Source organism: Crotalus tigris, unplaced genomic scaffold (assembly GCF_016545835.1).
Source record: "Crotalus tigris isolate CLP2741 ecotype Arizona unplaced genomic scaffold, ASM1654583v1 scf7180000018879.704157, whole genome shotgun sequence".
Taxonomy (NCBI): domain Eukaryota; kingdom Metazoa; phylum Chordata; class Lepidosauria; order Squamata; family Viperidae; genus Crotalus; species Crotalus tigris.
The window spans coordinates 39,497-64,446 of record NW_024097253.1 but is presented as its reverse complement, the minus strand read 5'-3'; the positions used below and the strand labels follow the sequence as shown (position 1 = coordinate 64,446).

The 24,950-nt window shown below is 38.6% G+C and overlaps 1 protein-coding gene across 1 annotated transcript in view; it reads left to right on the top strand.

Moving 5' to 3' along the window:
• Positions 1–24,950, top strand: part of LOC120314290 (adhesion G-protein coupled receptor G2-like) — a gene marked incomplete at its 3' end in the record, with an annotated part of 76,724 nt that overhangs the window by 14,133 nt on the left and 37,641 nt on the right. Inside the window, exons 2-3 of the mRNA XM_039357221.1 lie at positions 2,158–2,273; positions 12,880–12,933. Coding sequence (XP_039213155.1) covers positions 2,159–2,273; positions 12,880–12,933 — 169 coding nt within the window. The remainder of the gene's footprint in view (positions 1–2,157; positions 2,274–12,879; positions 12,934–24,950) is intronic.

Genomic DNA, 24,950 nt, shown 5'->3' with positions numbered 1-24,950 from the left:
CTTACCAGGTGGTCCACTGTTTCTTCAGCTTCTATTATGGATCATCGCACAGTCAGCCAGATGTTCAGACTGGATTTGGCATTTTGTCTACCTATCGAATCCTTACCCAGGACCTGGGATAAGCAGATGTGGATGTTTGATGGTATTACAGGTATCGTCGCAGGATGGAAGCAGTTCCTAGTAAGGCTGCCTTTTGCAATTGACTAATGGCAAATTTGTCAATGCCAATGGTGTTCAAGTGGTGCTCCAGTTGTTTTGGGATTGCACCCAAGGAGCCTATGACTATTGGTACTACCCTTGCGTGCTTTTGCCACAGTCTTTCTATTTCTATTTGTAGGTCTTTGTATTTTGTTATCTTCTCCAGTTCTTTCTCTTCTATTCTGCTATCTCCAGGCACTGCCACATCCACTATCCAGACTTTTTTGTCTTTCTTATCGACAATTGTTAAGTCTGGGGTGTTATGTTGCAGGTGCTTGTCTGTTTGAATTCTGAAGTCCCAGAGCAGTTTAATTTTATCATTTCTATGACTTTCTCTATTTTATGATCCCACCAGTTTTTGCTTACAGGCAAATGATATTTTTTGCAGATCTTCCAATGCACCATTGTTGCTACTTTGTCATGCCCGCTGCTTGTAGTCAGTCTGTGCAATCTTCTTGCAACAGCTTACCAGGTGGTCCACTGTTTCTTCAGCTTCTTTGCATAGGCGGCACTTAATGTCTGTTGCTGTCTTCTCAATTTTGACTTTATATGCATTTGTCCTTAAGGCTTGGTCTTGTGCAGCCAGAATTAGTCCCTCGATCTCTTTCTTCAATTTTCCTGCTCTTAGCCATTGCCAGGTTTTATTATTATCTGCTTTCCCAGCTATTTTTTTCATGTATTGGCCATGTAGTGCGTTGTCTTCCCATGCCTCTATTCTGTTCTTCATTTGGTCTTTCTTGTAGGCCAGTTTGGTCTCTCCAGTAGTCAGTAAGCCTTCCTGATATACTAATTTCAGTGCATTTTCATCATTGTTCTTCAGATATTCTTCCAAAGCCATTTTTTCTTCTTCAACCATCTGATGTACTTGTAGCATTCCACGCCCACCTATTTGCCTTGGTAGATAAAGTCTGTCAATGTCACTGCGTGGATGAAGGGCATGATTCATTGTCATTATTTTTCTGTCTTCCTATCCATTGCTTTTAGTTCTGCTTGAGTCCAGTCCACTATTCCAGCTGTGTACCTAATAACTGGAATTGCCCAGGTGTTGATTGCCTTTATGGTATTTCCTCCATTGAGTTTGGACTTTAAGATCTTCTTCACTCTCTTGATGTATTCACCTCTAATCTTTTTCTTGACTTCATTGTGCTTGATGTTGTCAGCTTGAAGGATACCCAAGTATTTGTAGTACTCTTCCTCATCCAGACTCTTAATGTTATTTTCGTGGGGCATCTTGATTCCTTCAGTTTTCACTACTTTTCCTTGTTTGATAGTAAGTGTGGCACATTTGTCCAAGCCAAACTCCATAACAATATCTTGGCTATGTATGCGGACAGTGTTGCGCAGCGATTCTATTCTATTATTATTATTATTATTATTATTACTATACAGTATGATTGAACAAAGGTTTGGTAATGTTATTCTAGCAGTTCATAATAGGGAGCAGGATAATAAAATATAGGCAGTTTTCCAGAGAGCCATAATCACTATTACAGATATCAAACATAATCTAAAAACATTGGTACAAGTAGTCCTCAACTTATGATAATTGAGCCCAAAATTTCCATTGTTAAGTGAGACGTTAAGTGAGTTTTGCCCCATTTTATGACTTTTCTTGCCACAGTTGCTAAGTGAATCACTGCAGTTGTTAAGTTAGTAGCAAGCTATTAAGTGAATCCGGTTTCTCCATTGACTTTTTTTGTCAGAAAGTCGCAAAAGGAGTTCACATGACCCTGAGACTGAAACCATCATAAATACATGCTAGTTGCCAAGCATCCAAATTTTGATCATGTGACCTTGAGGATGCTGCAATGGTCTTAAGTGTAAAAAATGGTCATAAGTCACTTTTTTCAGTGTCATTGTAACTTTGAATCATTATTAAACAAAGGGTTGTAAATTGAGGATTGCTTGTATAACTCCTCATTTATACATGTAGCTAATTGTTTATCTTGTACCTTTTAGGATGGCAGCCTGTAAAGTGAGCCATATATTCATGGAGAAAGTATGGGAATGCTTACTAAAATTCAAGGTTTCTCTTGGTCTCCTGTTGCTTCATTTAATTTTGGCTTCTGGCACAGGTAAGGTTTTTCTTTCTCCTCTCTTCTAATCATTGTCCCTTTAAATGTATGGTTAAGGGATGTGGATAAGCTAGATAACATAGCAGATGGAAAGGGAAGTGGATGCAGGCATAACCAGTCTATTTGTCTATATTTTATAATATATTTAAAGGTCTAATACTTGTTTATATATATTTTCATCAATTCTGTGAAATAAGTCAATCGGTATTGGATTTTGTTCAAGATCATGGTTCAGGTTATGCGCTTCATGGTTCACGTATTGAGGAAAATACAGCCAAATTTATCACAGATTTTAAATCTCACTTTAATTAGAATATGTGTTTGAAGATATGGAATTTTATGATTTCCAATTCGTGGTAATCAGAATTTGTAGGATGGAGAAATTTTCTGAAATTATTCTTAAAGGAATATCAGTGAGTCCACCTAGTAGACAGGTATATAACTGATCTTTTATTCACTAGTAGCTGGGGCCCTTGATTCTTTCCATATTCTTTATATTCATAAAAATAAAATAACAGCAGGGAAATATTATAACAGTTGCAACAACAAAAGAATACAGTTATGGACACCTAAGACTCATATAAAAAATCAACATCCAGAAACACACTTACTTAGAATAATGCCTGATCATGGAACTAGGGACAGATTTAGTTAGAATTTAGATTAGATCCCAACCAAGGGTCAATGAGTCCAACTCTGTCTTGGCGGATTCTAAGGTAGTTTTGCAATCCCAGTAAGCAGATATCTGAAGAGAAATAGTGATCTACTCCAGTATCAAGGTAAAGGATTAGATAGGCTGATTAGCATATCTATCAGATGTGTTTCAGTAAGGAGTTAGCACCTAGTTTGCCTTGCCTGAATTCCCCTAACCCAGCCAAGATGGAGTTGGACTCATTAATCCTTGGATGGGAGTTGACCATCCAAGTTGATATTCCAATCTGGAAGAGGAAAATAAAAGCCCCAGAAGAAGGAAGTGTCAAAGTAATTCTGTGTTGTCAGGAAAACTGCATGGACAGATCTACAAAGTCATCAGAAATGAAAGTTAACTTCCAGAAATCTTTACTTCTAGACTCAAATACGAGTTTATATTTACATCCATTACATAACAATGTTCGTTTTCAAATGATTTTGGAAATAATCTCCCAAATTCATATATTCATAAATTACATGATTTACATGTAGCCCGCGACTTACAACCACAATTGAACCTGATGTTGTTAAGAGAATTTTGCCCCATTTACAACTTTTCTTGCTATAGTTGTTAAGTGAATCATTGCAGTTGTTAAGTTAGTAATACGGTTGCTAAGTGAATCTGGCTTCCCCATTGGCGTTGCTTGTCAGCAGGTCGCAAAATGTGATCACATGACTCCAAGATACTGCAACCATCAGAAATATGAACCAATTGCCAAGCATCCAAATTTTGATTACCTGACTATGGGGATGCTGCAATTGTCATAAGTATGAGAAACAGTCATAAGTCACTTTTTTTCAGTGCCGTTGTAATTTTGAACAATCACTAAATGAACTGTTTTAAGTTGAGGACTACCTGTATATGTAAAATTCTACTTAAACATTTCCCATGAATAAAGAAAAAATATTTTGTAATATTAAAATGAAAAGAAGTCAGTCTTAAGCTCTTTTATATGAAGCTCTATTTATTTCTTCCCCTCACTTTTCCCAGACATAAGTAAAATATGCTTAATTTAGCTTTGTGTTAAATTTTTAAGTGGTTAAATTTTTTTCTCTTGTTCATTTTAGATAAAGGATACCTGATGGTGTTATAGAAAAAAATAATTTTGTGCCTAATTATTTTAAAAGTTCTTTTTTATTATTATAGCTCAGGATGGTTTCTTAAACTACGGAACTATGTTTAGCACGTCATGTAACAAAATCTGAACTTTGTCACCTAGAATATCTATACCCATGCTTAGAGATATACAGTACCATATTAAAGAGTTTTATATTTAATTTCTATGTATGATTCTGAGAATATTGTTGAAAGTCTTCAATTTCCCTTAAATCGTATACTGGTTTTTTGAAACATTTGAGGAAGTTCTTAACAAATGTTTGCCATATAGAGACCCCAAATTTAGATTGTGATACTATCAATAGTAAAATAAAATATTATTGCACCATTTCCAGTTAGCTGACTCTTCTAAGGAGGTAGAATCAAACCTTTTCTTCAGGCATTTTATATATATTGCAACAGGTGATGAATAATGCCTCCTGTTAGCTACAGTTCTGCCGGATGGTTTCATATCTACCATACTGACAGACTAGGTGTGAAGCATGGAAACTTTCTGAAAACACATTGCCTTTCTTCATGGCAGAAGAGTGCTCCAGGGTGCCCAAGGAGGCAGAGGCAAAGTCTTTACTACTTTTTCTGGTCTTCTGCAGATTACCTCCAACATGTGGATGGACAACAAAGATCTCTGGAAGGAAAATAAGTAGGCCTATTTTTCCTCCTGTGTAATGTTAATGGCCTGAGAAATGATTTTATTTATCATTTCAATTATTCAGCTATAATGAAGGGGAATAAATAGTGAATACAAGTTTGATGTTAACACTCTTTCAGTCTCTTTGATAGTAAACATGGTTCAATACTGATTAGTGCCCCATTTAAGGCAGCCATTGAAGTTCTCCTAATCAGGACTGATGAAAACTGACTGCAGGATTTCTTACTCTTTTGAAAAGGGTAAAAAAAAGGAAAAAATCATGAAATCTTCAATGTAAGCCCTAATGTAAGCATTTAAATAAGAATCCCACACTCTAATGAAAATGTCCTCCATATAAGGATGGTGAAGCTCCATTCACTTTTTAACTTTCAATCTCTCCCAAAAACATTAAATGTAGTTCTTGATCACCAAAAAGTTTCCTATTTGAAATATAGATGAATAAGAATGCCAGAGAATCTTAGTTTAAACTATGAAGCAAAAAAGACTTAACCTTTTATTCTGAAGACTGAAGTAATCTGCCATAAAAGATAAAAACATACACTAAGCCCAGAGATGAATAAATGAAATATTGCTGACACTGCAACAAAATTTAAGAATTCCTCCAGCATCATTCTTCCCATCCTATTGGACGAGTAAACTGAAGAGGCAGTCCTGCAAATACCCTTGTCCATTGGCACTGGTAGGTAATAATCAGCACTGTGAATTGAACCTGGAAGCATACTGGCAACCAATGCAATTCATGAGCAAAAGTATAGCATGTGCAGATTAAGCAGTGCTGATAATTATTTGTGTTGCCATATTTTGAACCAGTTGTAGCTTATTGTTCAAAGATAGCCCCACGTAAAATGCATTGCATTAGTCCATTTGTGTGGTCTCTATGAGCCAAGCCTATTGGTCCAGGATGAGATTGGTGCACAACACAAAGCTGTGAAAACATCCTCCTTTCCATCTTTTCTTTGAATAGGAGCTGACTCCAGAAGGATCCTCCAAATTGTACACTGGTTCTGTTTCAGGTGTTTGAACTTTGGGAGCAGTGGAGTAGTGATAGTATTATTGGAATGTATGGTGGGATATTTTTGCTAATCTATAATACTTCTAATTTTTAGGGAGAATAAAATATAAAATACCATAGTTTATGCCTACTTCCTGAGGTTTTCCATTTCTTTTGGACGAGAAAACCCAGAAAGTGCAGGATATTTTTGTAATTTTTCTTTACAAAATGATTAGAACATTATGGAAATGTTCTATAGAAAAGAAGATGGTTTAGAATTAACCAAAAGAATTTGAACAAAATGCTTATAAGTGGGTATTTCTATTCAACATTTGTGACATCTCAATGGGGTATATGTTTAAGAAAACCTATTTAGGACAGGAGTGAACTTCCAAAGTTCTGATGGCTTTCATAAAACAAGGCAAGTGGGTTGAAGCTGGATCCTTTTGTAGCCATTGTTGTTGAAAATCTTTCCTTATACTTGTGGTAACAGTAGGAAAAATATATGTTCCAATCTGAAGGTGTCATTCCGAGATTGTACAGGAGATCCAAGATTGCCTATGCTCTGTGAAGTGTAGCTTTTCCTGTGGAAAAATAATTTACTTTTCCATGATGCCAGTTCTGGGGACTGGATTATTTAGAAATCTAGGACAAGTAATGGAAAAGTCAGCACTTGCAAGCATGATAGTGCTCTGTTTTTTTAAAAAATCAGAATAAATTTATTTCAAAAGGGTGAGAGCTGGAAAGAAATTGCTACAACTCTAGGAGGAGCCATAGAGGAGGAGCCGTAACTGTTCATATAGCTAATTTTCAAAGAAAAAGCTAAATAATTTGATTTTTAAAAATTTGCTTATGTATGCTTTATGCTGAAATTCCTGCTAAAAATACTTAACTAGAGAGATTGACTCTCTGGTTATATATAACCCACACTGTGAGATTTCAGTGTTTACAAATATTTTGTATTGAAATGTGGCTTGTCCAATAGATTACAGTCAAATAATTATGGTTTACCAAAACATTTGAATTTAAATAGAGAGAAAGATTGTGATAGCATGTTTTGGTTACAATTTAGTATTACAAGAACAAACCTTAGGTTGATATATTCTGCTTGTCCTCCAGCTTAGATGCGTGGAGCAGCACAAAAACTTCACTCCCTATTTTTCTTAAGTTCTGATTATGTGTAGTTGCAATTAATCAAAAGATTGAACTTTAAATGATCATTTTTGAATTGGGTTGTTTTCTTAAACCCTATTCATGTGTAATTGTAGTTAGCAAGAACAAAAAGAAATTCAAATGATAGTTTTTATCTATGGAGATTCTTAGTCATCCACATCATGGCTGTCACAAAGATGCTTTTTCAAAAGGCAACTGGACTTAACCATAGCTATTTCGTTGAAAGATAAACTAATTGTCTCACATAAGAAGGTTTCTGAAGGGAACGTCGTTTGTCTACTTGCTCCTTGTAAACCTTGGTGGACTTGATCAATGCCTTCTTCACATTTACCCAAACCCCCTAGAAAATGTCACCCATTGGTCCAAAGTCTGGGAAGTAGGAGGCTCCTGTGGGAATGGGGTGAGATCAGTGCTACTGTACACAGTACTATTGTAGGCTACCTCTGCAAAGGGCAAGAGGTCAGCCCGATTAGTCTGCTGGTAATTTACATAACATCTGAGGTACTGTTCCATCATTGTATTAGCTTTCTCAGCAGCTCCATTAGTATTCAGATGAAAAGCTGATGATAGCCCCTGAGAGGACCCAATAAACTCCCTCCAGAATTTTGCAGTAAACTGGACCCCTTTGTCAGAAATAATCTGTTTTGGGGCATCATGGAGTCAGTATATGTGCTTCAAAAACAGTTTGGTTAGCTTCTGGGCAGAGGGAAGTCCTGAGCAAGCGATGAAATGCACCTGTTTGGAAAATAGATCAACCACAGTCCATATTACAGTGTTTCCCTTGCTCTCAGGTAATTCCACTATAAAATCCATGGTTATCTCCTCCCAAGGCTGAGAGGGATCAGCAATTTGTTGCAATAATCCTGGTGGTTTTCCAGGGCGCCTCTTCATAGTAGCACAAGTGGCACAACTCTTAACATAACTCTCAATGTCCTTTTTCATTCTTGGCCACCAAAATTGCCTCTGTACCAGATGCAATATTTTTAAAAATCCAAAGTGACCCGCTGCTTAGTGTCATGACTTGGAGTCTGAGGCCATCTGAGAGGTAAAACTTAGAACCTTTCCAAGCTAGTCCTCCCCTTAAGGTTAATATAGATTTCTTATCTTTAAACCAGGCATCAGTCTCTAATTTCTCCTTCAATTCATTTAGTGAGCGATCGTCAGGACCAGCAGGGGGTCTGCGTGTCTGCGATCTGGTGGTTATTTGAGAAGCGTATTGCAGCAGAGGAATAATGGAGTTAATTAATTCCTTTCGGTGGATTTTGAACTGGAGCATTCTAGGCAAGGCATCAGCCAAAATGTTTTTACTCCCAGGAAAATATTTTAAACTGAAATTAAAACAGTTGAAGTACTAAGACCACCGAACTTGCTTCGGGAATAATCTTACCCAGTTTCATTCGCATTGCTTTCAAAGTATTTGGTAGTAAGTTTGACTTCGGCTGTCTGCAGTCTAATGACAGGCCATATTACTATGGCCGGTCTTTCCTCTGCCAGTTTGGAGGGCTGCCCCAGATCGAGCAGAAGGAATGCTGCCCTCACGTGATCAAGCGGGGGTCCCCTCCTTGCTCGTCTCCCCTACAGGACGGCTTTCGACCCTTTCCAGGGTTCCCCAGCAGAGTGGAAATGGATGCGGAAGATGGAGCTCACCTTCCGAATGCCTGTGGCGGCCGTGGCAACAAACCGGAAGTCGACCCCCACTTTCCTTTCTTACCGTCCACAGATGAAGAACCATGGGGTGGCAGCAATAAGAACTCCTCTTCAGCGGTTACAGGAGTGCTCCTGCGCTGAGGGGCAGCCTCGGCTTGGAAGAGGTCCACTAGGGCTCTAGCTCCTTCCTGCGGTATCAACTTCCCAGGTTGGATCAACCTGACTTTCGGCCGAGCCCTGCCAGTGATGCCTCAGCCTGCACTCTGACAGCCTGAGTCTCATTGTGGCTAGCAGTGGTTTCAACTTTCTCCTCCATCTCAAGTCTTCGCTGAGTCTTTACCGCTCTCCCAAAAGTAAGTGGGTGGGCAGTTGGGGCCCAGCACCCCAAGAAAATGAAGTTTTAAGAGACTTGGTTTAATGTCATGGTTCCGACAGAGACAAAGCAGAATTGTGAGGCTTGCAAATTCCTCAAAAAACATGTTTATTAGTTGCAAAGTATCAGCACATCAAAGTATCAGCAAACCAAGTCTGGAGACACACATAACAATTCCCCAATACAAAGTTAAAAAATCCCACCCCTAAATTATGCAAGCAATTATGTTCCCCAATACATCTTCTTGGCGGGCTTTTTACACAACGCCCAGCTTGAAATCTCGGGAGCAGCTGATGACCTTGGTTCCCATGGGATAAAAGTTTATTTAGACCAGCAAAGCACCTGGCAACCCCCCCCCTCCATTCTATGTGTAAACTGAAAATGAATATGGAAAATGGCTACAGCCATGCTCATTTGTAGAGTTGACAGCATGATTGTAAAAGGTATTAAGTTGTTATGGATGAACCTCAGAGGTCTTCTGGAATTTGTAAGGATTTTGCTTTCATTGCTAGCTGCAGAAAATAACCTGTGTACCTGGAACTTTTTATGGGATGTAATTCTAAGGTAAAACTATAAATTAAAACAAACTTGGATTTTCAGCATCAAGGGAATTATGTTTAGATACTTTGGTTATGGACCCAAGAAAAATACAGTAGTGTTGCTAAGAAAATAGCATGAATTACCAAGAGCCAAGCTCAGCTTGAAAACTATTTTTTTAAACTTGTCTTCAGAGATTGAATTTTTAGATTTGCAGATTTGTATCTGTATCTAATAAGCTAAAAACAATCACTTGGATTTGTTTATAAATTCATTGATCTATTTTCATCAGACATTCTTCCTGTGTCATAGACTTGATATCTGGTAACTTTCCAGCCAGACAACTTGGGGAAGATTAAGGCAACAAGTTTTGGGAAACTGATATGAATTTTGATAATGCTTTGTTACTATTTTATTCAGCATTATTATCATGTGCTCTTTTCAATTGCTCTTGAATGCAAGAATAAATGAGTTGAACATTGTCAAGTAGCAATCTTTGTATGTGAAGTCTGTAAATATGTACAGGATTCAGTTATATTAATTTTGGGTAGATCTTTTTCTTTTAATGGTATGTTTGTGCCAAGAGACTTTCCAAATTTTAGGAAGGTGCTCACCAAATTCTTCTCAACCTTCACTGAATATGCTTAAACAGTGGATTATCACTTGAATTAAGGCTTGCACTGAGTATCTTAAAAGTAAAGGCTTGTGCATCCAAAGTTTTCTTTCACTAATGGCATAGCTAAGCATTCTTTCAAATTAGTGTTTAATAATGATTAGTAATCATTAATTTGATCTCACCTTGTAAAACTAAGAAAAGATTCTAGCTTTTCTAATTTTGCAAAGCAGTTTGAAAGCCTTTTATTACTCAAATAAGCATTTGAAAATCTGAGCTTATTAATGCCTTGTTATTTCACTATTTTTATGTTTGACTGTATTATTGTTGGTATGTCAATATTTAGTTCCCTGAGCATCAGTAATAAAAATGTGGAAAGTAAATATCACCAAAATATGCTTAAATGACATTAGAATGCAATCTTATGTATATTTACACCAAAATAATTTCCACTACAGTTAGCCAACTTATTTTCAAGATAATATCTTAAAAAACATACATTTAAGAACGTACTTTTTCTAATTCCAAATGATATCATAACTAATCAATCAACTTCAAATCAGTTAGTATAAATTAGTCAGTGGCCCTGTTCCAATATATTGCTAAACAATAATGGACAAAGTGAAATTGGTCTCAAAATAAGTTGGGTTGAGCTGTCATATTCCTCCTCACGTTATCGAAATAAAATGATAAGCTTTTTTGGAGTGCCTTTAAAACAACTATTAATCACTAGTTGTTCCAATCACATTGGAAGTGCCATTAACTTTAATTATGATTTTTATAAAGTTAGGATTATAAACCTTTGTTTCAAATTGTCTGATTCAGATAAATTATAGTAAAATGAAAGTCTCAGAGAACATATATTAATATTTTACGAACTGCAGCATTAAAATATTTCTCTAGGGGTATTTTAAAAAGGTATCTATCTGAGATTGCTTCCAACTCAACTCTAGCCTATTGTGGAGGCAAACTAAAATCATCTTTAGCTGTTCCACTTTTAGTGTTCTCTCCATCTTGTTTCAACACAAATCTTGCAATATGAAATAATTGCAAAGCCTGGTTGACAATATTGATGATGATATGCTCAGGTACCAAGTTTGCCTAGATTTAATTGGTTGCTTAAAACGATTGGGCATGCCCCCTCCCCACTATTCACTGGGTCCTGCCACCCATGGCCTGGCCTCGTAAAGAAGTTAGACATCAGAATGCCACAGATTCATCTCTCCGGCAATTCCTTATATGCATGAACTTAGTGCAGTTTTGGAACAGATGTTTAGTCATTTTTTTTAAAGAATGCTAGATCTAGCTTTTTTTTAAAAAGTAGATGTTATGGTCAGTTTGGAGAAAGAGACAGATTCTGTCAGGTGTTAATTGCTGGTACTGTTGCAGATGAGGTCATTATAGTTTTTCTATACTGTAGTGCAGGGGTATCAAACTGCCGGCCTGTGGGCTGAATGCGTCATGGTGAAACCACACCCACTGCATTGCCAATGGAAAAAAGTCACAATATGTTGCGACACATCACGAGATGTTGCAAGTTTGACATCCCTTCTGTAGTGTTTACTGACAAAGTATCTGCTGAATCAAGAAAACTGGGAGAAATCCATAATATCAAATGCCCTTAAGAAGGTGTTAAGAGTTCTATCTAATCAGTTTCTTATGTTCAGATAAACTATGGTCTATTAATATATAGCAAGTACTTCCAGCCTTCTCTTTTGACAATCTAGGGCAGTGTTTCTCAATTCTTGACAGTTTCAAAATGGATGGACTTCAAGTTCCAGAATTTCCCAGCCATCTATAATGAGAAACACTAATCTAGGGGTATCTAAAAAAAGAAGAACAGGGAAGGCAAGTGACAAAACATGGGTCATAATATCAATGTACAAACTCTACCCCTGAAATACCTGCTTGAAGCTTCACAAGTACAGTATGAAAGTGCAGACTTGCTTTATGATGTCACAAGATATATTTTGTCACTGGCATTACCATGACCAGCTGTAGGCACTTATGCCACGAATACATGTGAGCTCCTGGCTTATTTACCCTTGTTTCTCTAATACTAAACTACAATTTAATATTCTGTTTAAACCAGTGGTTCTTAACCTGTGGGTTGGGACCCCATTTGGGGTCGAACAACCATTTCACGGGGGTCGCCAAACAACGCAGTCTGCCATTTTTTCCCCTTTTCCTTAGCTGTGCTACTCCCTTTTATTCTATTGGCTTTTGAAAGCCAACAAAATAGACTCTCTTGAATAGAGTCTAATTCTATTGGCTTTCAAAAGCCAATAGGAATTGTCCAGGCTGTCTCTGCCCTGCTGAGCCCGCCAAAAGTCCCATTCTGCAAACGGTGCTGCACCAGTTCAGTAGTCCTTGACTTACGACCGGTTGAGTAGTCCTCAATTTACGACCGGTTGGGGGTCGCGGCATTAAAAAGGTTGAGAACCACTGGTCTAAACAGAGCCAATGTACTGTGTTCTTTAACAGGTTTGTTCACTGTCATTATTTTGCCTGTTACATAGAGAAATTGGGATTTTTTTGCTCATGAATAGATGTAAGAAACAGAAAATTTAATATCATTAGTTGTATCAATATTTTATTCAGTTTATTCTATGCATTCTGCCCATGAAAGAGTAGTTGATAGGAAAAATACTTTCTGATTTATTACTTCAGAATTATTAGAATTTTCTTTGCAGCTGTAATAAGTTTAAATAGCTTTGTATTGCCCTCTTGTGGTGTGTAGGGAATGTAAATATTGTTGGACAATTTTTAAATGCAATGCTTTTAATTTTAATCTGAGAATATATTATATTTTACAGCCAGTGATACAAATATCTCATCAAACCTTAGAAATTTTTCTGTAAGCACAACAGGTAAGAAACTTATATACACATTCTTTATCTTTTTTATATTTTCTTCCCTTCAATTGTATTCGCATCTTGGAGATTGCCTGACCAGTGCGTGCAGTTTTCTTAGTAAGGTTTTTCAGAAGTAATTTACCATTGCCTCCTTCCTAGGACTTAGAGAAAGTGACTGGGCCAAGTCACCCAGCTGGCTTTGTGCCCAAGGTGAGACTGTCATAGCTCACAGTCTCCGGTTTCTAAATCTGGTGCCTTAACCACTATACCGTAGTGGCTCTCTTACCTCTTACTTGGTTTTCCTTAAATACAACATTTAATACCTTCAAAGCCAGCAAAGCTTTTCAGAATTATAACTTGTATTGTGTGCAGCCTTCTGAGTTAGGAAGCAGCAGATGTATAGATATTTGCAGATATCAGGCTATTCAATATATTCAGCATTCTGAAGTTCCCAGATGCTTCAATTAGTGCAAAATACATGGCTTGACTGGTAAACAGTGTTTATAACTCCTACTATATGATCCATCTGTGAAAGACAAAGACCACTTGACAAAAGTTGATTTTCCGTTTAAGTTCCTAAATTAAATCATTCCGCTTTAAATAGATGCCTTTACAGTATACTTTTATAACTTCTTCATTCAATCTAAATTTGTTTAAACATGATCTGCAGAATAGGGCCTTCTGAAGATGTCCCAGCTGTCAGATAATCATATGCTGGAGGGGGGCTTTATTTTCAGTGGTTCACAGTATGGAATGTATTTCCTCTGGAGTTGCAATTGAATCCTCCTCTGGATTTTAAAAAGCAGCCATTAAACATCTTTTACCAGACATTTAGGGTTACAGATAGTTCTCAACTTACAATTGGTCATCATCAATCATTCAAAATTATAATGGATCCCCACCAACAAAAGATACTTATGTCCCAGTTCTGAAGTTCCAATGGCCAGACCAGCTTACTGATCACATGACTGCATTTTGGGTGCTCAGCAACCACTCTGCATCATTTAGGTCATTTAATAATTATGGTGATTCACTTATTGACCACTGCAAAAAAGGTTGTAAAATTGGATTGTCACTGATTTTACAAGTGTCACAACATTACCATAATGCACAGTCTCCATTATGAGGACTACATGTGCAGTCTAGGTTGCTGAATGCTACTATTAGCCACAGTAAGTATTTGAATAGAAAGGGAAGATACCAATTGAAATTAAAGAATCAAGAAAAATAAAAACAGGATTTGAATCTCTCATTGAATTTATTCATCTATTTTTAATCTTTAGAATTTTTCTCTCAAAATAATAATAATAATAATAATGTGGTTGTGGGGTTGTGTACTCTGAGGAAGATGAGAGCTATGCCAGAGGTTCAACCATACTGGACAGGTCTCATCAGAGGAGTCAGACAAAGAGTGTCTCTCCCATAAAAAATATGGTGAGACGTAAATTTCAGAATGCCATACTGGCTCGGATGTCGCCCAGGTTAACAAGGTCCGTGCTAGATATTGGAGTTCCTGGATATCTGGTGAAAAATGGGACTCAGGACTGTTGGCTGAGCAACCAGGGCCAGCAGCTGCAGAACTACTGGAAAAAAAGGTGTCTACCCATCGCAGAAACACAGTGATTGAAAACAAAGAAATAATGATCTGTTACTACAGATCAAGTCCAACAAGAAGAGGATATCTAAAACAAATGCACCAGTTCTGGAAAGAACAACATCCAGAATCAGAAATAACAGAACAGAGACTAGCAGATCAACGCCGATTTATAACACGAAATAAAGTATTCACAGAAACAGAATTGGACGAACTGCAAAGGTTTACCCAGGGCAAAGAAATCAAAGCCTTACCAGAAGTAATTCAGAATGTAGAGGCAAACCAGGGGGAGTTGGCAGTGAAGGAATCCAGCAGAGATATACAACTGTTCTCATTTGGAAACCAGGCACCTCTTCTTCAGGAAGAACAAAACCCTCTAACTAAAGAAATAAAAGAATTGAAACAAAGAATAACTGAGCATCTAGAACAGCACAAAAACAACAGAATAAGGCTGCCTGCATTGAAGCTTGTTCCAAAGAAACAGCTAGCACAAGCATTAAAAGATGCAAATACTGCAATATCAAGTATAAGCACCAATTCACTGCAAGAAACAAACCAACTAATGTACAGCACAGCTGCAGTTATAACAGAATACCTGGGATACAAAATCAACAAAGAAGAAAAACAAACGAACAGTGCACCACAAAAATGGAAGGTTAGACTAGAAAATAAGATCAGCAAGTTAAGATCACATGCAAGCAAGCTAGAACAGATGAAAGAAAAGAAGCTGAAGAACAAGAAGACCAAAGAATACCTAATCAAGAAATACCACTTAGAAACAAGGAAGATCAAGGAAGCACTAGAAATAATAAAGCAACAAATAACAGCTATAGCCAGGAAAATCAGTAGATATGAAGCTCAAATTGCAAACTATAGGCATAACCTTCAATTCCAATCCAATCAGAAACGTTTCTACCAATCCATCAATGGAGAAACTGCAATGAATCAATCAGTACCTGACAAGGAAGAAACAGTGCAGTTCTGGAAGCAGATATGGGATAACCCAAAGAAATACAACAAGGATGCGGCTTGGTTAAAAGAGGTGGATGCAAATAAAACAGAAGTTGAAATGAAAAAACTAGTAATAACAACAAAAATGGTAGAAAAAAGAGCAAGAAAATCAAAAATTGGTCAGCACCAGGTGAAGATGAACTGCATGGGTTTTGGTTGAAACATCTAACTGTTATACACCCACTCATTGCCAAGCAGTTCAACAATATACTACAAGGAGGAGAAATTGAAAAGTGGCTAACAACTGGGAAAACCTACCTAATAATGAAAAATCCAGCAAAAGGGGCAACACCAGGTAACTACAGGCCAATTACCTGCTTACCAACAACTTTCAAATTACTAACTGGTGTGGTAGCTGATGCAGTACAACAGCATCTAGTTGAAAACAATCTCTTTCCACCTGAGCAGAAAGGAAACCGCCCCAATAGCAGAGGAACAAAAGATCAACTCCTAATAGACAAAATGATCTTGGAAAACTGCAAGAAAAGGAAGACCAACCTGAATGTGGCATGGATTGACTACAAAAAGGCATTTGACTCTCTGCCACATGACTGGATAATCAAGTGCCTAGAATTAACAGGAGTCAATAGAAACATCAGAAAATTTATGCAAAGATCGATGGCACAATGGAAGACACAGTTGCAGATCAATGGTGAGGGACTGGGAGAGGTTAATATCAAGAGAGGAATATTTCAAGGAGATTCATTGTCACCATTACTATTTGTTATTGCATTGTTTCCACTGTCAACAATACTGAATAACTCAGGACATGGCTATCAAACATCAAAAACATCTACCAGACTATCCCATTTCCTTTACATGGATGATCTGAAGCTATATGGAAAAACATCATCTGAAATAGAATCGCTGCTCAATACTGTCCGTATATATAGCCAAGATATTGTTTTGGAGTTTGGCTTGGACAAATGTGCCACACTTACTATCAAACAAGGAAAAGTAGTGAAAACTGAGGGAATCAAGATGCCCCACGAAAATAACATTAAGAGTCTGGATGAGGAAGATTACTACAAATACTTGGGTATCCTTCAAGCTGACAACATCAAGCACACTGAAGTCAAGAAAAAGATTAGAGGTGAATACATCAAGAGAGTGAAGAAGATCTTAAAATCCAAACTCAATGGAGGAAATACCATAAAGGCAATCAACACCTGGGCAATCCCAGTCATTAGTTACACAGCTGGAATAGTGGACTGGACTCAAGCAGAACTAAAAGCAATGGATAGGAAGACCAGAAAAATAATGACAATGAATCATGCCCTTCATCCACGCAGTGACATTGACAGACTTTATCTACCAAGGCAAATAGGTGGGCGTGGTATGCTACAAGTACATCAGATGGTGGAAGAAGAAAAAATGGCTTTGGAAGAATATCTGAAGAACAATGGTGAAGATGCACCGAAATTATTATATCAGAAGGCTTATTGACTACTGGAGAGACCAAACTGGCCTATAAGAAAGACCAAATGAAGAACAGAATAGAGGCATGGGAAGACAAAGCACTACATGGCCAATACATTAAAAAATAGCTGGGAACAAGATATTAACAAGACCTGGCAATGGCTAAGAGCAGGAAAATTGAAGAAAGAGACCGAGGGACTAATTCTGGCTGCCCAAGACCAAGCCTTAAGGACAAATGCATATAAAGTCAAAATTGAGAAGACAGCAACAGACAGTAAGTGCCGCCTATGCAAAGAAGCTGAAGAAACAGTGGACCACCTGGTAAGCTGTTGCAAGAAGATTGCACAGACTGACTACAAGCAGCAGCATGACAAAGTAGCAACACTGATGCATTGGAAGATCTGCAAAAAATATCATTTGCCTGTAAGCAAAAACTGGTGGGATCATAAAATAGAGAAAGTCATAGAAAATGATAAAATTAAACTGCTCTGGGACTTCAGAATTCAACAGACAAGCACCTGCAACATAACACCCCAGACTTAACAATTGTCGATAAGAAAGACAAAAAAGTCTGGATATTGGACGTGGCAGTGCCTGGAGACAGCAGAATAGAAGAGAAAGAAATGGAGAAGATAACAAAATACAAAGACCTACAAATAGAAATAGAAAGACTGTGGCAAAAGCAAGCAAGGGTAGTACCAATAGTCATAAGCGCCTTGGGTGCAATCCCAAAACAACTGGAGCACCACTTGAACACCATTGGCATTGACAAATTCGCTATTAGTCAATTGCAAAAGGCGGCCTTACTAGGAACTGCTTCCATCCTGCGACGATATCTGTAACACCATCAAACATCCACATCTGCCTATCCCAGGTCCTGGGTAAGGACTCGATAGGTAGACAAAATGCCAAATCCAGTCTGAACATCTGGCTGACTATGCGATAATCCATAATAGTAGTAGTAGTAGTAGTAGTAGTAGTAGTAGTAGTAGTAGTAGTAGTAATAATAATAATAATAATAATAATAATAATAATGTTGGATGGGATCTTGGAGGTCATCTAGTCCAACCCCCTAGTCAGGCAGGAAACCTTATACCATTTCAGATAAATGGCTGTCCAGACTCTTCTTAAAAACTTTCAGTGTTGGAGCATTCACGGCTTCTGGAGGCAGGTTGTTCTACTGATTAATTGTTCTAAGTGTCAGGAAATTTCTCCTTAATTCTAGGTTGCTTCTCTCTTTGATTAGTTTCCACCCATTGCTTCCTGTCCTGCCTTCGGGTGCTTTGGAGAATAGCTTGACTCCCTCTTCCTTATGGCAATTCCTGAGATATTGGAACACTGCTATCATGTCCCCTCTCGTCCTTCTCTTTATTAAACCAGCAACCATTCCTTATATGTTTTAGCCTCCAGTCCCCTAATCATCTTTGTTGCTCTTCTCTGTACTCTTTCTGGAGTCTCAACATCTTTTTTACATCGTGGTGACCAAAACTGGATGCAGTATTCCAAGTGTGGTCTTACCAAGGCATTGTAAATTGATATTAACACTTCACATGATCTTGATTCTATCCCTCTGTTAATGCAGCCTAGCACTGTGTTGGCTTTTTTGGCAGCTGCAGCACACTGCTGGCTCATATTTAAGTGATTGTTCACTAGGACTCTGAGATCCCTCTCACAGTTACTACTATTAAGCAAGGTACCACCAATACTATACCAGTGCATTTGTTTTTTCTTGCCTTAATGTAGAACTTTACTTTTTTCACAACTGAATTTTATTTTGTTAGATAGCACCCAATTTCAAGTCTGCCAAGATCCTTCTTTTTCTTAAGTCTATCTTCTGGAGTGTTGGCTATTCCTGCCAGCTTGGTGTTGTCTGCAAATTTGATGAGTTCCCCATCTATCCCCTCATCCAAATCATTGATGAAGATGTTGAAGAGCACTGGGCCCAGAACAGAGCCCTGGGGCACCCCACTACACACTTCCCTCCATGTAGATGCAGTTCCATTGAGGACTACACGCTGAGTATGGCCGGTCAGCCAGCTACGAGTTCATCTGGTGGTGATGCTGTGTAACCTACATTTTTCTATCTTATCAAGTAGTAGGTTGTGGTCTACTTTATCAAATGCCTTACTGAAGTCCAAGTTAATTATATCCACAGTATTCCACTGGTCCACTAATTTTGTCACCTGGTCAAAGAACGCAATAAGTTTTGTCTGGCATGATCTGTTTTTGACAAACCCATGTTGGTTTTTGATAATGACTTTGTTTGCCTCTAGGTGTTCGCTGATTTGTTGCTTGATTATCTTTTCCAGAATCTTCCCAAGTATTGAGGTCAGGCTGATAGGTCTGTAGTTTCCTGGATCCGTTTTTTTCCCTTTTTTGAAGATGGGAACTACATCAGCTCTTTTCCAATCCTCTGGTAGTTCCCCAGTGCTCCAGGATCTTTGAAAGATATAATTCAGTGGTTCTGAGATCACATCTGCCAGTTCCTTAAGAACCTTGGGGTGTAATCCATCTCGTCCTGGTGATTTGAACTTGTCTAGTGTGGACAGATGCTCACTTACCATTTTCTTGCCTATCTTAACTTGTGTTTCTAATATGTTTTTACGATACTGTTTTTGATAGGTTGGACCAGGGATGTCAAACTCGCAACGTCATGTGATGTGTTGCAATGTATCGCAACTTTTTTTCCATTGCCGGCACTGGAGTGGGCGCGGTTTTAGCATGATGCATCCAACCCATGGGTTGGCAGTTTGACACCCCTGTGTTGGATTGTTTTTTCCCCTTGTGTAAAGACGAATGCAAAAAATGAGTTAAGTAGTTCTGCTTTCTCCCTGTTGCTTGTCATCTACTTGCCACTTTCTCCCACTAATGGACCAATCATTTCCTTAACCTTTTTTCTTCTTTTCTGTAGCTGCACATGCCAATTCTGGGGCTTCGGCCGAGCCCCCATAGCCCTGCAGAAGTGCATGCTGATCCTGGGGCTCCTGCCCAACTTGCTTGCTCACCCTTCCCCTAAAAAAAAAAATGCCGCTCGCTCACTCTTCTCAAAACACACCGCTCGCTTGGCCTTCTGAAAACTCGCTGCTCGCTTGCCCTTCCAAAAACATGCCACTCACTTACCCTTCCAAAAACATGCCGCTCACTTGCCCTTCTAAAAACATGCAGCTCACTCGCCCTTTTCCCGAAAACACACCGCTTGCTCACTCACCCTTCCTCTGAAAACAGGCTGCTCGCTCACTCGCCCTTCCTCTGAAAACAGTCTGCTCGCTTTGTCTTTCCTTTCTTGCTAAGAAAAACCTCTTTGCTTCTCGTTCTTTCTCTCCCTCTCCTGCAAAACCTGCCCCTTTTATACTTTCTCTTCTCTCCACCCTCTTCCTTTTCTCTTCCGGGTGCGCTGGAAGCTCCAATTACTATGTCGCCATGTGCGCTGATCCTGGGGCTTCTGCCAAGCTCTGCAGCTCCAGCTGATCTCCAGGTCTGTGCGGCATTGCTTTAGCTGATTCCCTCCCCCACTGCATTTGGCTAGAGGTTGCATACCACCTGCCAAGTGCTAAGGTACCTCTGGTGGTACGCGTACCACTGGTTGAAAAGCCCTGCCCTATAGCAGGGACCCTCAGCCCCATGGCATGCTAGCAACTGGTCCGCCCAAACAAGCAAAGTCCCATCTGCGGATGCAGGCAGCACACAAAACCACACCCCCTCCGATCCATGGAAAAACATCTCTCCAGGTAAACGGTCCCTGGTGCCCAAAAGGTTGGGGACCTCTGCATAGTATACACCTATGGCAATGTCATTTTCCCCCCTTTTATATTCACCCAAATGCTTTCAAGATTTCATCATTGTTGTGCTCTATTTCTGTAGAGATGTAGTTATTTCTTAGAGCAACTCCACCTCTTTTATTTGGTCTGTTTCTTTTAAATAATTTAAATCCCTCTAGCTATGTGTTTCATTTGTGGGTTTCATCCCACCAAGTTTCCGTAATGGCAACAATATCATATCTGCCCTCATTTACCTGAATTTCTAGTTCATCCTGTGTATTGCTCATACTCTGTGTATTGATGTATAGACATTTGAATATTTTATGATTGACCCTATGTTTACTTTCTACATAACCTGTGTGGTGCCTGAGTTCCCCTATTTTCTTACCTCCTGTTTGATTAGTGCATTTGGTGTGTCACTCACTATTAAAAGCTTGATTTTGCTTGACAGTAAGGTTGATATTCTTATCCACACACACCTATAAGTTACATGCACTGATAACTCTATAATTTTTAGATTGCTGGGGACAGAAATGTTCTGTATCAATTAACCCACTGTCCCGTTGTTCAGTTTAAATATTTCTCCAGAAAATCTGTGAATTTATTGCCAAGTAACTCAGTCCCTTTCTTTGATGGATCTCTTTTGTACACTTTTTCATTGGACCAGCTGCAGACATCGTGACTAATATAACAAAAGCCTTCCCCTTTACACCACTCCTTTAGCCACATATTGAATTCTGCTATATGCTGGCCTTTTCCATTTTGTTCCTTATATACTAGTAAAACCTCTGAAAAAGTAAGCCTACAGCCTTTCCTGCTCCAAGCTCTGGAAATCATTCTGCACAGAGAGTACATCTTTTTGGAAAAGATTGTTAGTGCCAAGATGTACAATAGCATCCAGATCACACTCCTTGCTGGCATTCTTGACTATTTTAAAAATACACTTCTTGTCCCTACTGGCAGTAGCACCTGGAAGACACCTGACCTCTTTCAAAACCTCTGTTTCCTTTCCTAAATTTATGTCCCTTATAGTTGAATCACCAACCAGAAGATGGCTTCTCTTTTTGGATGCCTTGCTCTTCTTGCCTGACTGATGTGTAATACTGATTCACACTTTCCCCTGTCCAAAACAAATTCTTCATCTCGGACCATGATCCCCTGCTTGTTTGAGTTATCATCATCACAACTACTTTTACCTGCCTCCTTAGTGTCCCTATTAAGGTCAGCAAGGGCACTGGATCTGTTATGCAGGGACACAGCAAAAGCTTTGTGTTTATGGTTCACAGCTCTCACCCTGCCAGATCCCACGGTTGTCCAAATTGCCCTTCTCCTTCAGGATCTTTGTGGTAGAGGGGGCTGATAGTGCGGCAGCTCAATAGAGCAGAAGGACTGAACTGGACACCTAATTTCTGCTTGAAGACCACAGATTACAGGTCCTAGATAAGTAATCTGTCCTTGTAGACTAGTGATTTGTTTACAAATAGGACAGTATCCAAATTTGAAAAGAGTACTGCGAAAGACAGCTTCAAAACAAGTGTTGCAGTTTAAAATTATAAATAATTCTGGAAGCCATTTTGAGACCTGATGCCCTTTACCAAGCTATAGTTCACAGATGCTTACATGTGGTTTTTGTTTAGTGCCAAGGGATGAAATGAATGAATGAAACAATGATGCAAAGGGTGTGGGACATTACATTAACTGGCTTAGTGATAGTGTGAAATGCATTATGTCAAATGATGTAAAAAGAAGACGCTGGGATTTTCAACCCCCCCATTGCCCCAGGACTTGGAAATTAAAATACTGTTGCAAATGATCTCTGCCTAAATATGGCAGAATATTGCCACTGTATTTCAGGAGCATGACGAGAACACCACAGGATTGTATAGCACTCACAGGCTGCAGGTTTGCTATCCTTTCCCCCTAGGCATTCTATAAATATCTAGAGAGAAATTTGAAAAATACAACATGACTCTGGGTGTCTGGAAGACTATTTTTCCCTACATATAAATGATCCTATTTTGACAAATATGCTTTTATTTAATAAATTCATTTATATTAGATATTGTAGGTCTTTTAATTTGGCCCTTTGATCAGCATAAAATCTACATTGCAACTAAATACAGGTAATCCTTGACTTATGACCACAATTGAGCTAAAATTTCTGTTGCTAAATCAGACAGTTAAGTGAGTTTTGCCCCATTTATGACTTTTTTTGCCACAAATGTTAAGTGAATCACTGCAGTTGTTAAGTTAGTAACACGGTTACTAATCTGGCTTCTCCATTAACTTTGCTTGTCAGAAGGTTGCAAAAGGTGATCACATGACCTTAGGACACTGCAACTGTCATAAATATAAGTCAGTTACCAAGCATCTGAATTTGATCACATGACTGTGGGGATGTTGCAACAGTCATGTGAAAAATGGTCATAAGTCACTTTTTTCAGTGCTGCTGTAAATTTGAATGTTCACTAAACAAACTGTTGTAAGCCAAGGACTACCTGTAGTCTTGTAAGCTTTCCTTTAGAGATGAGCATCTTCTAGGACAGTCAAAATTCTGTTATTAAGGCTTCCGGATTGCGGCACGTTCAGCCGTACAAAAAGATCTCTCTCTTTGTCGGCTTTTTTTCCCTCCGCCAGTAAACCCTTATGAGGGTCTTAAATCGCCCTGGAGGGGCGACTACCGTCGAGGAGGCTTTTGCTCGGCTGCGGTGGAGCGGCAGTTCCCCTACAGTACGAACTAACTCCGTAGGCCCAACAGAGAAGATTGGCCAGTAAAATGGCCGATCACTTTGCTGCACCAGCCGAAGTCAGAAAATCATCTAAGCTTAAAGAATCACCATGGTGAATCTGGGTGAGACCTTTCCTCCCTCTCTCTGTCCAGACAATTTGCCTGTAAAAAGTTTTTGATCATTTCCCTGTCTTAATAGAGCAGCTTCTGTCTACTAGGGAAAGAAAGTTTTAAAAGAACTAAAACAGTTAAAGTTTTATTGACTACTTGATTTTTTTTCTCTTTTTTTGGATACCTAGGGGCCCTGAAAAAAAATAAAAAAGAAATGCTATATTTTTTTACTTTATCTATTATACTGGAGATATCTGCTTTTGCTTTTTATGTTTCCCGAAAGAGATAAATTTTTATCTATTTATACAACAAAGATGATTAGGGGACTGGAGGCTAAAGCATATAAGGAACGGCTGCTGGAATTGTTTAGTTTAATGAAGAGAAGGACAAGGGGGGACATGATAGCAGTGTTCCAATATCTCAGGGGGTGCCACAAAGAAGAAGGTGTCAAGCTATTTTCCAAGGCACCTGAAGGCAGGACAAGAAGCAACGGGTGGAAACTAAGCAAGGAGAGAAGCAACCTAGAACTAAGGAGCAACTTCCTGACAGTTAGAACAATTAACCAGTGGAACAACCTGCCTCCAGAAGCGCTGAATACTCCAACACTGGAGGTTTTTAAGAAGAAACTGGACAGCTATTTGTCCGAAATGGTATAGGGTTTCCTGCCTGAGCAGGGGGTTGGACTAGATGACCTCCAAAGTCCCTTCCAATTTTTATTATTATTATTATTTGGAAGAAAGAGTTTACAGTCCACTGAGGACATCTTGTGGCGAAAATTGCCATTACAACTGTATTTTTTTGCTATTTGAAGATGAATTTGACCTTTGGAGGTGGATATTTGTTGACCTTTTTGAAATATAGCCTCCACTAAAAGATTAAAGACTATTGTTGATCAAAGTCTATTTCACCATTGAAATGGAAGAAGCTTATCCACAGCTTGACTATGAACTTATATTGGAAAAGATATTGGAAACTACAAACTATGTGAAAGCTTATATCAAATCTTGGGGAAAAATCAAAGATGATACTAGAGAACCACAAATTGACTTTCAACCATCGGTTCAAACTACAGACCAAAGAATAACGGAGGAAGAACAGAGCAACCCTAGAGAGGTTCCCACTCAGCAAGATATACAATTGAACAAGACAGAGGAACTGCACTTACAATTCAATTATGAACTTACAGTAGAAACTATTGAGCAAATTAATCCTACACAATCCTACTTACGACCTATGGAAAACATTGATGTTCAAAGAATACCATTAACTGAACTATTTGATCTCCCAAAAATAACAGAGCTTGACATTCAGGTACAAGTTATTGAAAATTGGGACAATGTGGACAATCAACTAGCAACTTTAATAAGGAATAAAATTGACTATACTATTCAAACGATATTGGAAGAAAGAT